This window comes from Panthera pardus, unplaced genomic scaffold, assembly GCF_024362965.1.
Source record: "Panthera pardus isolate Hobbes unplaced genomic scaffold, ASM2436296v1 HiC_scaffold_10, whole genome shotgun sequence".
Classification (NCBI taxonomy): Eukaryota; Metazoa; Chordata; class Mammalia; order Carnivora; family Felidae; genus Panthera; species Panthera pardus.
Genome location: NW_026526655.1, coordinates 9,978,906 through 9,993,646, shown reverse-complemented (window position 1 = coordinate 9,993,646; position 14,741 = coordinate 9,978,906). Strand labels below are relative to the sequence as shown.

The 14,741-nt window shown below is 48.4% G+C and overlaps 1 protein-coding gene across 2 annotated transcripts in view; it reads right to left on the bottom strand.

The window, feature by feature from the left end:
- The window catches only part of PID1 (phosphotyrosine interaction domain containing 1), a 228,811-nt gene extending 217,611 nt beyond the window's left edge, over positions 1–11,200 (bottom strand). Inside the window, exon 1 of one of the 2 annotated variants that reach the window (XM_019445684.2) lies at positions 11,060–11,200. In XM_019445684.2, coding sequence (XP_019301229.1) covers positions 11,060–11,089 — 30 coding nt within the window. In that variant the 5' untranslated portion in view covers positions 11,090–11,200. The remainder of the gene's footprint in view (positions 1–11,059) is intronic. The other variant, XM_019445682.2, reaches the window with a different exon arrangement.
- Positions 11,201–14,741: the final 3,541 nt, after the last annotated feature.

The window sequence follows — 14,741 nt, the reverse complement described above, 5'->3', positions numbered from 1 at the left end:
TGACCTGAGCCGAAGTCGGAAGCTTAACCAACTGAGCCACCCAGGTGCCCCAGACACCTTCCTATAGGGATAGTCAACATGTAATACACTGCGTAATTTCCAAAGCCTTGACCTATGTAGAAGCCCATGAAACCATCACCATAATCAAGATGTTGAACACATCCATCACTCCCAAACCCTTGTTCAAGCCTCTTCAAAATCTGTCCCCCCATCCGATTCTCAGATCCGCTAATGTGCTTTCCATCACTTTCCATCCCCACCAGGACTAAGCACTCCAGTTCATCCACATCCTCACCAACACAAGGTATGCTTGAAGTCTCTTTACTTTTATTTGTTTTTTAATTTTTTTTTAACGTTTATTTATTTTTGAGACAGAGAGAGACAGAGCATGAACAGGGGAGGGGCAGAGAGAGAGGGAGACACAGAATCGGAAGCAGGCTCCAGGCTCTGAGCCATCAGCCCAGAGCCCGACATGGGGCTCAAACTCCCAGACCATGAGATCGTGACCTGAGCTGAAGTCGGACACTTAACCTACTGAGCCACCCAGGCGCCCCTCTTTACTTTTAGCTATGCTATAGGTATGTAGTGATATCTCACAGTGGTTTCAATTTGCATTTTCTTGATGATTAATGATGTTCAACAGCTTCCTGTGCTTATTTCCTGTCCATATAACTTCTTTGTTCACAACGTTTGCTTTTTTTTTTTTTTTTTAATTGGGGTGTTTATCATCTTATCCACTATCTTGATATCCCGGACACAAGTCCTTTCCCACAGATTTGCAAGTATCTTCTCCCACTCTGTGTCTCATCTAGTCATTCTCTTGTCTTTATTGCTTAAAGAGCAAAAGGTTTTATTTTGATGAAGTCCAATGTAATCAAGTTTTCCTTTTATGGATCACTTTTTTGCTATTGTTCTAAGAAATCTTTGCCCAGTCCAAAGAAACTTCGGGCTGTTCATTACCTTGATTTTAGGAATGTTTATACTGATGCATAAAAAGTCACAAAGATCTACTGCCTTTGTCTGCAAGCTTCCCAGTTTTAAGGCTTTGCATTTAGGCCTGTGATGAATTGTGAGTTTCTATACACCAGATGTATGATGTCAGGATCAAAGTTGGGGGGTTGTACGCAGATATCCAACTGCCCTAGCATCATTTGTTGAAAAGACTATCCTTTCTCCAGCAAACTTTGCACCTTTACCAGGATAGTACACACTTCTGATCCAAAAGCAGAATTCTCAAAAAAGGCCTTCTTTAACAGCCGCTAAAACATAAAATTTGCACACATCCAATGCCTCTGGTCCGGTCTAAAGAAATAGAACCACACGTATGTAAGGATGTGCCCAGAGAGTTAAAACAGTACTGCCTGCACGAGAACAATGAAAGAAGATGGACACGCCCCCGGACAAGCCCTGACAGAGAGAGGACGGAACCACCTGTGGTCCCAACTGCACCACAAATTCTATGCAGATACTTAAAAAGAATGAGTTGGACCTACATGTACAGTAACCCCCCCCCCCCACAACATCCATAGGGAATATGTTCCAAGACCCCAGTGGATGTCGGAAACCGCAGAGAGTACCAAACCCCCTATATGCTATGTTTTTTCCCACGCATACATACCTAGGACAAATTTTAACTTGTAAGTTAGGCACAGTAAGAGATGAACAACAATCACCGATAGTAAAATAGAACAATTATCGCAATATACTGTCACTGAAGTTAAGGGAATGTGGTCTCTCTCTGTCTCTAAAAATACCTTATTATCCTGTACTCATCCTTCTTCTTGTAATAAGGCAAATGATGTCAGCATCATCATGTAACCTTGGGCAACTACTGACCTTCTAATGATCTGTCAGAAGAAGGATCGTGTGTTTCTGGACTGTAGTTGCCAGCCTGCAAGTAATTGAAACCATGGAAAGCAGAACCATGGATGGTTTGTAAAGCAAACAACATTCATGGTTTTATATATATATATATATATGTATATATATATATATATATACATATATATATATACACATATATATGTGTGTGTGTGTATATATATATATGTGTGTATATATATGTATAAATATATACACAAATACATATTATTATTATTATATAAACAAGTATATATATTATTGAAATACATAAAAAGACCTAAATATGCATGTATTTCAATAATATATATAAAACCACAAATATATTTCAATAATATACATATATAAAACCACAAATATATATATATATATTATTGAAATACATGAGAAAGACCTAAATATGCACCTATTCATTTGTATATTTTTGCAAAAACCTGGACAAAGTTGTGGAAAAATCATTACCAGACAGGTTATATGAGTTTCCTTCATGGATAGACTTGGGAACAGAGAAACGGACAAGCTTATTAACTTAACACACTTCCAAGCTGTCTGATTTGTTACCCTGTTACCCTAAGCAGATATCGTTTTGTAATTTTTTAGTCAAACCTAATATAAAACAGTAGCCATGACGTATAGCAGGTATGCGACTCCATTTCACATCTGCACCACCATCTGGAAAAAAATTCTCATTGCTTCCCACCCACCCCCCCCGCCCACCCCCGTGGTTGGTTCAAGCAGGGAGAAATATATCGGTGCACGGAGGATACTCAAAAGAAAATTCGAAAGTAGGTGTTACGGGCTGAATCGTGCCTCTCCAAAGATTCATATGCTGCAATCCTAAGCCCCCACGCCTCAGAATGTGACCTTAGAAACAGGCATTGCAGATGTAACTGGTTAAGATGAGCTGGACCAGAGGAGGGCGGGCCCCTGATCTACCGTGGCTGGCGCCCTTCTGCAAAGCAGAAATTTAGGTACAGGGACACACCCAGGGAGAACGCCAGGTGCAACCTGGGGATCCTGCCAGCAAGCCAAGGGACATCTAAGATTTCCAGAAAACCACCAGAAGCTAGGAGGGAGGCATGGAACAGATTCTCCGCCTCGGAAGAAGCCAAACCTGCCGACCCCTTGATTTTAGACCCCCAGCCTCCAGATGGGTGAGACAACAACAAATTCCTGTTGCTTAGGACGCCCAGCTTGTGGCAGCGCTAGGAAACTAAGGCACTAGGCTACCAAGAATTTCAGGCCCAACGCAGAAGAGCCACCTGTCGGCACCGTGGCCCCCCGGCCCGCAGCTCGGTTCCCAGGGAATATCTACAGAAGACTCAGAGTGTGGACGGCTGTCTCCGCTATCCCACATCATGGGTGGCTTGTACGCAGGGGTGTCACACACACCTGGGAAGTGCCAGCCGGTTCCTGATGGAAAGGCACCCGAGCCCGAGGAAGCTGTGTGTTTATCCTCAGACCCACAATTAACAAAGAAGCTGTGAGGCAGGGACGGGGTCTCCAAGGGACCAGGACAAGGGATCAAGACCAGTGGGACTATTCTCAGGATGACAACGAAGGAGGCTCTTTCTCAGCGGCAGCTCTCCTCTCCCCTCCCTTCCCCATGTGCAGTATTCACTCCTTCCTGAGGAACAGAATGAAAGGGAAAACAGCATTTTACAACTGGAGAGGCTCTAACCCAGGCTCCTTGCCCTTGGCGGGCTTGCAAGTGTCTCTGCTGCCATAGCTGCTGCATCGAAAAGAAGAGCCAGGAGCGCCTGGGCGGCTCAGTCGGTCAAGTGTCTTATTTTTAGTTTCGTCTCAGGTCATGACCTCACAGTTTGTGAGTTCGAGCCCTGCATCGGGCTCTGTGCTGGTGGCATAGAGTCTGTTTGCGGTTCTCTCCCTGCCTCTCTCTCTGTCCCTCCCTTGCTCTCTCTCTCTCTCTCTCTCCCCTCTCTCAATATAAATAAACTTAAGAAAAAAAAAAACTTTTTCTTTAATAAAATAAAATAAAGAGGAGCTAGCCCAGGAAAGCAAGCATGATGACTCCTCATGACGCTCAACTTTTGTCTTAAAAGTGAGCTCCACAATCGAAATAGGTTTTTTTTTTTTTAATAATGTTTACAATTACCAAGTGAAAAGCGAAAACAAACCACCATGTCTAACCGGATGCAAACAATCAACCAGACAATAATCTGAGGCTGCCACGGACGGACTCTAAAGTCAACCCACACTTGCCCCTGTTGGAGACCCTGCAGACACTCTGACGATCTGGATTGTTTTGAGCATAAAACCCCAGCCTTCCCTTGGTCTCCGCCTGCCTGGAAAAGTACCGCTGAGATCCGCCTAAAAGCAACTACTTTTCACATCCCATAATTGTCATGACCAACGTTAACTACCTCTTGAAGCACATTTATTGTATTTTCCAGACGTGCTCCCTTTAGCAACACAGCCCCCGTTTGCCACCTTTCCTAGGATGTTGACCAGAAGCAGACGAGGGAGGAAGAAGCAGTAATTTCGTTGTTTTATAACGTCTGTTTTCATTTTCTTTGAATCCACCGCAAATAAAGTCACACACTCGGTATAAAAAGAGCATGCTATATAGACACATTCATTTCGTCCCAGTTTATGAGAGTCAGGCATCCCTAGACTTTCAGAAATACAGAGAACGTGGTCAAGAGCAACATGGTGTTATCACTGTATTAGTTTATGATGGCTGCTATAACAAATTACTATAGATTGGGGGGCTTAAGACAATAGAAATGTATTCTCTCATGCTTCCGGAGGCTGGAAGTCCCAAATCAAGATGGCGGCAGGGTCACGGTTCCTGCAAAGGTTCTAAGAACACAGTCTTGATTCTTCTAGCTTTTGATGACTGCCAGAATCCTTAGCAATCCTTGGCTTGTGACAGCAGAACTCCATTCTCCGCCCGTCTTCACACAGCTTTCTCTCCTATGCCTCCTCTGTGCCTTCAAATCTCTCCTTGTAAGGACACCAGTCACTGGATATAGGGCTCACCCTGATAAAAAGACTCAACTGGTGTATAAGCTTCAACAAACAGAGGGAGGTGGTGTTTTTCTCGCTATTGGAATCTCCCTTATCAAAATAAGACTTCAGCGGCAACAGCTGAGGGGAGAAGGAGGAGGTCTGGGCCATCAGACATGGGGAAGATGACCTCAACAAAGTGAGGGACCCAAGTGACACGAGCACTAGGTGAGTCAGCTTCATGAGACTCTGGAAGCACCGAAATAGGCCCAAGGTCGCGAAACAAGTCTGTGCCTTATTCCTGAGACCGTCCCTTTCCAGTTCTTGGCCTGAGGGTTTGGACTCAGTGAATACTCTGATGCTGTGTCACTGGTTAGCAGCTACACTGGGATCAAAACTCTTTTTTAACATAAAATGATAGCAACTAATTCCACTGGACTCCAAGGAGGTCTTTGGACAAAGACCTCATCTATTTCTTCCTTCTCTACTTCAACAAAGGCTGCGTTCAGATCTGTGCCCAAGGGGGCCGAGCGAAGCACACTGTGGTGTTACTGAGTGTTGCTGGACTAGTTTTATTTGCTGACCACTAACGACTCCCTGAATTGCCGCTATTTGCTATTTTGGAAAGCCCTGTGGAAGGCAGCCTGATCCCCAGTCGCCTTGGGGCCGTCCGGGATGGACTCTTCCAGGATCCAGTCTACGGGACTAATTCACATAGTAGGATGGAGTCAGTGTAAAGGGAGCGGGGAGGAGAGAGCCAATCTGGAACATCAAACAAAACGCACAAGTTGCCTAACAGCCCCAGATAACCCAGTACAGTCAACAAGAAACAGCCCAATTAGGCAATGGGTAACCAGGGGGCAGAGAGTTTTTTCCAAGGCTGACATTTTGCAAGTCACTTGGGGGACAGTTTGTTGACAAACCCAGAGAAAGACCCAATGATGTAAAGCTAACATTCTGCTCCTGAAAGACCTCAGATTAACAACTCCAATGTTTCCTTAAAAACAATGACGCCCAACGCTTTGTACTCAACTCATCTAAAAGGGGTGAAAAGAATCGCAAAATCTAAAACCAATTTGGTGAGAAACCCGTGCCTCGCTAAGAGCAGCTATCCCTTATTTCCAAGAAAATGCTCCCGAACTCTCCAACCTCCTTCCTCCCTTCCCCCCATTTTTGGTCTAAACGTGGAAGGACTTCAGACAAGATCAGGCTGGGTGACCAGCTCTCAAGGTCTCTAGTGTGGATAAATGCCATGTGTTCCAGTTGAAGAGACTTCTAAATGGCACCTGGGAATCTCGGCTCAAGTACGACATAACAGCTTACTTCCCCCAAGATGAGGGCCACCAAATGAGGGGAGCCCTGGTCAGCCCAGGCAACCGCAAGAGATACGAAAGCAGCCTCTCTGAGTCACTCACCCCACCACTGTTGCCATTCCATTTATTAATAGACAACAGCACCAGCACATCTAAAGCAAACTGCTGGGTGACGCAGTCGGTTAAGCGTCCGACTTCGGCTCGGGTCCTGATCTCGCAGTTCGTGGGTTCGAGCCCCGCTTTGGGCTCTGTGCTGACAGCTCAGAGCCTGGAGCCTGCTTCGGGATTCTGTGTCTCCCTCTCTGGCCCTCCCCAGCTCGCGCTCTTTCTCTCTCTCTCAAAAATAAATACGCATTCACAAAAATAAAATAAAGCATCCTACTTTGTCTTATCCATTCGTACTACAGAAAAGTGGTTAAGAAGCAAGCTCTGAAGCCAAACCACCTGGTTGGAATTCCAGCTCAGCTCGTTTCTAGCCACCCTTCCCTGACCAAATCGTTTAACCTCTTTGGATTTCGGTTTTTTAACTATAAAATGGGGATAAAAGTGGCTATGGAAGGTAAATGAAGTAGATGATTCAAATAAAACCCCCAGCCCCGTGCCACACGCACAACACGTGCTCCCTAAAAACGAGCCATTGCCCGTTCCTTCCTTGCTCTGTGTATCTTTCGTCAATGTGGTCTGCCCGGAAAAGTGTCATATTTGCCAAAGTTTGCTCTCCGCCTGGCGGGCCTGGCCTAACGCTCTCCAGCTGACGTTCTAGACAGTTCTTCCATCACTGAGAAGTGATGAAAAGAGAGAAGTAGAGAAATAAGTCTAGAACAATCTACAGTCCAAGTGAGGGTGAAATCTATCAGATAAGGCAAGGCAGAGAAAGGGCAACATAATCTTACCTCCTAAAATCTGCCAAGTTTTACCTCCAATAAAACTTAAGCTCTATTTACATGAACTTCTCTGCCAGCCCAAAGTTTAACTGGCAACGAAAGAGGGCAGGATCTGGTTTTCTTCTGATCCTTCCTCATTTCACCCTGCTTTAAAGGCGCTAATGCTCAGCCATTGGACAAAATGAGAGTAAAAAGGAAAGTAGTGAGAGGAAGAAAATGATCCAGGCTGAGAAGCCAAGAGTGAGCTTCACGGATAGGAGTTCCGTATTGCCTGGGTCTGCCATGGAGAAATTTCAGTCTCAGGGAAGACAGGCAAATGAGGAAATTGGAACCCTAATGGATCGCCTCACGAGAAGACAGTCGCACAGACTCCACACTTAGAATTTGCCGGAACTTGCTTCTCAAACATTCCTACTATCACATTCCACTCTGTCCTTGTAATAAGTCCACGACAGGCAAGGATCTGTTGGCCTCCTTTGTTTTGAGCTCTGTCTCCAGTCGTCTTTCTCCTGCTCTCCTCCTCTCCTGGCCTGCAGAGAAATGTATCTGGTAGCTCACTGGAGACATATGCTCTGGGAAAACACACCTGCCTGTGGCTAAACGTGTCTGTACTCCTGCCTGCATGAGTCTGTCATTTCTAAGGGATCTGGCCCACCCAACAATTGAGGCAACTCAGAAGCCCATGCAAGTTGTAAAATATCAAGGCCGGAAGTAATGTCATCTCTTTTAAAAAACCAATACCCTAGCCCTAAAAGTCCCCTTTGCTTTTCTGAGAGGAGCCTGTCTCAGATCCGCTCCTTTAAAAACGTAGAACTCTCCCGAGTCCCTCCAAGAAAAAGAGGCCGCTGTGCAGTGGAGAAGGTGAAAAGGGAAGAATTAATATTTATTCATCTTTAAAAGTTGGGGTGGCAATTGAAATCTTCACATTCCTTTTGATCCTATTCTATTTTTAATGGCAGAAACTCCCAGCCAGGGCTCCAGTGGGATGCAACAGAAGTTTTAACATTCAGGGGAGCACATGAACTTGCCGCGCGGTGTGTGTGACTGAATGAGAAATTATCCAGCTCAGCTCAGCCCTGCTCGGGGCAACAGGTCCCTGCGCCCCGTTACTGGATTTGGATCAGTCAGCTACACCCCAAAGCAGAAAATATCGGCATCATTTTGTTTGGCAGAGAAGTGAGTACCGATAGTGATAAGCAAGCCTGGTCAGAGATGTCAGTTCTGACCAAGAAGGCTGGCTGCCACACCCACGTTAGCTAGAAGGTCACGGTCAGGCCAAAGCAAGGTTCTGCCACACCGCCAGGGCCACAGACTCTTGGAGTGGGCATCACCTAGTAGGAACGCATAAAATCAATTTAGAAACAAATGCCATTCTTCCCTCCCCTCGCCTCTTTTGTTTCTAGGTGCTTGTACAATAAATTGGCTCCCTCGTCCTTAGTCCTATTCGGGAGCTCTGGGAATGCTTCCTTTAAGGATTTTCTTCACCCCAGCTCATCTAGATTGCATTCTTGCATTAAAAATTAATGAGGAAAAAAAAATTAATGAGGTCGTACGAGAAGGTTAGGGTTTGTGTGAGAAGGGTGGCGCTTGGGACTTCATTCAGGAGTGGGAGCCCCATCCAGCACAACATCCCTCACCGTCTCCACGGCCATAGAATCAGGGCGAGATAAAGCATCCCGTTCGCTGAGGAATCAGCAACCAAACTTCCTATACGGTGGTGCCTCGAGGGCAGCAAGGGGAAGAAAAAATCCCAGACAGCAAACAGGGACCGTGACCAACATAACCACCAGGAATGTAAATAAAATATTAATACGCACAGCTCACTCACCACCTCACCCTCAACAACTCCCTCCCCCAGAAGCAAAAAGTAAAAACATACAAATTGTGTGTTTTTAAAAAGAGCCGAGCTGCTATTTGGAAAGAAGCCACAAATAGGAAGATTTTTCTCCAGTTGGCTCGCTACTGTAATCACAAGGCTTGAGCTGCACCTTCACAAGCGAACCAGGCTTGTTTACTAATTTAAACTTGGGGAGCATGAAGCTGAGCCTCACTCACGTCGGGAAGTACCTTCCAACAGTGATTTGATCTTAGTCAGGCCTAAGCCATGTTTACCTGGGCTTTCAAAAGCCCAAACCTCGGGCTCTTTCCACAGCACACTTTAAAATGAAATAAACGCAGGCAAGAGCCAACTGTAACAATCCAGGCTCGTGCCAAACACACAGGTGTAAATTTCACACAAGAGCCGGGGAGGGCGTTTCTAGTAAAGGAACGATCGCCATGCGGAATGCAAGCCAGACAGAGCTCTCGCCTGCCCAGGGTCACGTGCTCCGGAGCACAAGGGAGACCTTAAACGAAACAGGACGGCAGAAAGAACTCCAAGAGACGAAATCCACAAACTTCGCAGAGGTACAGAACACCAGGCCAGAAAAGCTGCCTCAAGGAAGTCTGGCCTTATCTCTCTAAGGACTTCTAAAGAGCCACCCTCATCACCTGGACAGGGAGCCCGCCATCCTCCTCGGTCACCCCTTCCTTCAGAAGAGAAGCCATGCCCTGAACTGACAGGGACTTCAAATGGCACAACCGGTAACTGGTGTCACAGCCGAAATACATTTACGTTACCTTTGGTCAATCACTCAGACTCCATGTTGATATTCTCTTAATAAGACAAGGAGGTTAGAGGCCGGTCACCTACAACCTTGTGTCCAAGACTAAAGGTCTCTTCTCTTGTTTCGTCTGTTTGAGACCCTGGGGAACTGGCCTGGTGTCGCAGGTTCTGTTCATGTGAACCCACTCCTCACAAATCCAAAGACCCGGGGAGGCTTGGAAACAGGCTGTGGGGCATCTGCTTCTGCAAAATGCAATGCCCTCTGCAGGTTAATCCTCAGTATGAAAACTCATGGCAAAGGTTAGCCTCCCCCCGCACCTAAGGGACAGTCTGCATTTTGTATTTGGAGCTTTACATTTTCATTGAGAAACCTCCCAAGCCAGCCAGGGTTCCTGGCCTCAACTATACTAAGTGTTCCGACTAGCTCAGCCTCCAAGGGCGCTGTATTTTACCACTTAAACACTCCTTCAAAGTTTACTATGAAACAATGTGGCTCTCAGCCTGCCAAAAGTTTAAGTGCAGGTTTCCGTGGATTTTATCTGGCAGAGTAACCGCCCTCTTTCTTGGCAATATTTGCGAGCAAAAGGCAGTCATCAAACCTTGCAGTCTGGGCAATTCCAGGGTCCCAAGTGTCACCGGATGAGCACCTTTTTGTAAACATCCCTCCTTCTCATTTTGACCCCCTTTCTGTCACCCTGGCTTCAGAATCCAAATTAAAGGCAGTCTGTCATCTCAGTGGACAGCACTGAAAAACTTTTGATGGAATGACCCAGGGCATAACTATTCCTAGCTGAACTTAACTTTCGATTTTCAAATATCTGGGGGAGCTGAAGTTCGGGGGAGATGAAAGGAGAGCACCAACAAACAGGAAAATAAAATAAAATATAAAATAAACGGAAATATAAAATAAAATAAAATAAAATAAAATAAAATAAAATAAAATAAAATAAAATAAATAGCATACCATGGCCAAGTCAAAGCAAGTTTGATATTTCCAAATTACACTGGCAAATGGATGTTTCCACAAATCATTTGTTCTGTCTTTCCCGGAGAGAAAAAAAGACGGGAAAAAAAAAATCTGGATGCCAAAACCCTAACCCCAGATCAGTAAATCGTGCCCGCGGAATGCAATCTAAAATTGCTGGTCACAAAGTGCAAGCTTCCACATATCAACACGCACACAAACACCCGAAGCCAAAAGTTGTAACGCCCGAAGCGATGCGTTGGTCAACGTCCCCCCCTCTGGCCCCCGCCGGGTGCCCGGCGGCGCCGGGCTAAGCTGACAGCATCCTGCTCTTCCACGACCGCTCCGGGCAAATCCCCGCCAAGGGGGCGCAGGCGCCCCCCCTCGGACTCCTCGGGCCCGGGGCACCTCCTCCTCCAGGCTGGCCCCCGGCCGGCCGGCCGGCCGAGCGGGCGCCCCTTACCTGCAGGCGCTCGGTGGCCGGCTGCCACATCTTCCAGCCCGGGGTTTGGCCGAGGAGACGCTGGCGAGACTCTCGATCGCGCCGGGGGCAGGGGGTGGGGGGCGGGGGGCGGGGGGCCAGGGGCCGCGGCCCCGCTTTACATCTGGGGTCGGCGTCCGCGGGGGCGTTCGTCCCGGAGCCGGCCGCCGCCGCGGGGTGGGCGCAGGGGGGCCGCGAGCAGAGGAGGCGGCGCCGCGCTCCGCTGCCGGCAACTTGTGGGCACGGCGGCGCGCCGGCTGTCCTGGCGCAGCTGCGAGAGGACTGCGCAGCTCCGCCCGGGCCCGCGAGCGCACGGCGGCGGCGGCGGCGGCGACCGCTCCCTCCTCCTCCCCCGCCGCCGCCGCCGCCGCCGCCGCCGCCGTCGCCGCCGCCCGGACCTGCGCGCTCTGAGCATGCCCGGGGCCGGCGCCCTCCCGAGAGCCAGCACCCCCGGGGCCGCCAGTTCCCGCAGCCGGAGCGGGGAGGCCAGAGCCGGCCGCCCTGCCCCCCCCCCCCCCCCGCGGGACCCCGGGGTTGGGGGGGGCGGGACGGGGTCTGGGAGAGGGGGACAGACTGGCTGGAGAGGGCAGGGCCCGAAAGGCTCGGGTTCTGCAGGGATCTTTGAAGCGCCTGGGACTCGCCCAGGCGCTTGAGGCGCGACAGACTTTCCATTCATTCTTACCAGTGGAGTTAACTGAGCAGCTATTATGTTCCAGGCTGATGCTGGGCTCTGGGGGGGGGGGGGGGGGGGGGGTGGATCTAGAGGCACAGGATCCAAGACGGGAGAAAGGTGCCTCCTCTCCTGAACTTTCAGTCTAGCTAGGACGCCTGTCCGTGACCAAGAGGATAGGTGAACGGGTACTGGGTCAGGTGGTGAGGCACGGTAGGGAAGAAATAAAACAGGGCTGGCTTATGAGGGAAGAAGGGGAGAGGAGAGCTCTTTTTCGAGTGGGACCCTGGGAATGTCTGGAGTAAGACCCCAAAATGGGCACGGTGAGGGATGGGACGCTGGGCAGAGGACTGGGGTGCCGTATCCAGTGAGGCACGTAGCACAGGGCCCCCATTCTTCATCCCTCCAGAGATGTGCCAGGCGCTGCAGGAGGCTCAGAGAACCCAAAGCCTGGCCGCCATGGGCTCCCAGGCTTCGAGGCCCACATGCTACTGTTTGCATCCTGAAACAACTCCTTTCCCGAACAGGCCAGGCCCTTCCCATCCTCTTGACAACTAGGCAAGATAAGTATTACTATTCCCATCGTATGGATTAAATAAATGAGGCTGGCAGGGTTTAGGTCACCGTCCAAGTGACACAGCCAGTGAGTGGCTTAGAGTGTGCACGCACAGGTGACTTCCAGGCGGGAGTTCTCAATTCGGAGCCCCTTGATGTGCTCTGACCGTGCAATGCCTGGGGAAGAGAGCAACCATCTGGGGCTGGGGGCACGGGGACCTCGGCAGGATGGGGTAGCTGAGCTGAGTCTGGAGGGCTGGTGAAGAGTGTGGGCAGAGAACACGGTGGGAAATGCTGAGGGACAGGAACAGAGAGAGTAAGAGCAGCAAGGTGTTTGCGAGGCCCAGGCCTCCTGAGAGGCGGGGTCTGGGGAGCAGGGAGGCTGGCAGGGGAAGTGTTCTGACAACATACCATGGGGCACTGGGACAGGTGCACAGCCTGAGTCCCGAGCAACCAGGGCACTATGAAAATTAACACCCCATGCCCAGAAGGATCTGTGCTATCTCGTGCATAGGTGGGGTGTGATTTCCAGATATCAGAGCGGTCTGGAATCCAGCCCTCAGCTCATCGGATCCTCCTAGTGCATCTCCCCAGGCTTGGGGAACACAAGATTCATAGAGTCTCCCAGAGGAGAGCCCACAGTAAGGATTTCAGATGCAGGGCTCCCCCCCCACCCCCCGCCAACCCGGTGTTCTTCACCAAGGCTCCAAGCAGCTCCTTCAGGACCCTGCAGTTGTGAGTCGGCATCCCCTACCCTGGCACATCCAAGACCCTTGGTGCCCTGGAAGGCTCTGGCAGAGCCACAGAGATGCTTCTCAGGGGCTGGTCTCTGTCTCCCCAGATGAGCACGGGACCCTCCAGCCCCTGCCGGAAAACCACCAGGCCTTACTCTCTCGGCCACTTCCCACTTGCCTGGGACCTACCAATAAACCCCTTATGCTGAGGTGATCAGCCCTCCATGGGTATGCATCTCTGATGCCTGATCATGTGGTCTGTTTTGAGATGCTATTTTTAGTTTCCCAATAACTCCTCCTGCGCACCTCCCACACCTAGAAAACTCCTGATGAGAATAATAGACCTGCCCAGCCTCCTAGTTCTCTTTTGTCAAATCCCAAAGCAGAAAGAGATGCACTTCATTACGAAAATCTAGAAAATCCAAACGTACATATTAAACCTCTCAGGAAGCTAAAACGGGAATGAATATTCGGTTGCCAGAGACGTCTTCAGACTCAAGCGTTGAAACCCTCCTCAGTTGCAGATGCTTCCGTGGAAAAGTGATTTTGTTTTAAATAGCAGCGGGATGAGATACCGGCCTAAATTCAAATCGCATTAGAGCGTTAAATCCTGTCTTCTCACCTCCGAGTGTAATTAATTGTTATGACTCAGTAATACAGCTTTTTAGTTCAGCGTATGGTGCTATTTAAAGAGAAAAGGCTTCCTCTCTGTAGAGATGGCTCTCAGTCACCAGTTCACTTTGCAAACAGATTTGGTAGAGAATGTGTTTCACCGACATTCCTGTTTCAGTTACCTTTGTGCCACTAACCAGGAGACCGATGCGGGGCGGGGGAGGGTGTGTAGGTGGAGGCTGTTGGAAGGTGGCAGAAGGGATGGCACAATCCCCCACCCCCATCAGTTTGGCTCCCGAGGCTTCCCATTCAGGAGTAACCTGCAACAGAAGGTGAATGAAATAGAGACATCTACTGGCTGGAGCTGGGACGTGCATTCTGATCTCTCCCGGTTCCTTCTGGGAAGACCACAACCTCGCCCTCCTGCTGAGTCTGATCGAGCCGCTTTACAATGCGAACAGATCTGTTCAGGGCAAGGCATCATTCGTGAAATAAGCAAGGTGTTTTGGTGCAACGAGTAGAAATATAAGGTACATAGAAAACAAGGTACACAGAAACGTGCCTCATGTCATGCATAATCCTCCATAATGATCTTAATAAATACTATTTCAAGGAAAATGACCGGAAAAACAAAAAGATTGACTTATAAACATGAGTTTGGGTCCAGAAAAAAAAAAAAATCACAATCATCCCTAGAAGATTTTGTAAGCCGTCTTTAATCTAGTTCATGGTTCTGAGCCCTGAGGTAAGCAACCTAAATATCCACATCAGGAGAAAGGTGAACTAAATTCTGGTCCAGAATATGAAAAATAGATTAAAATATTACACCGCTATTAATAGGGATAATTATACAGCTGTGTTGCAACTGGAAAATAAATGCTTATGGTATAATTATAGATTTTTTTAAAGTAGGTTAGAATGTGCATAATTTGAATACCTGTATAAAATATGTAGCAGTCTCAATAAATGCTGGAAAGAAGCTAGGACAATGGAGAGACCCAGGTTGAATCCCAGCCTTCAAGCGATCTAGGTGATGACTTTCTGCAGGTTATTTGCCTGCTGAACCTCAGATTTTTCATCTGTAAAAAAGGGT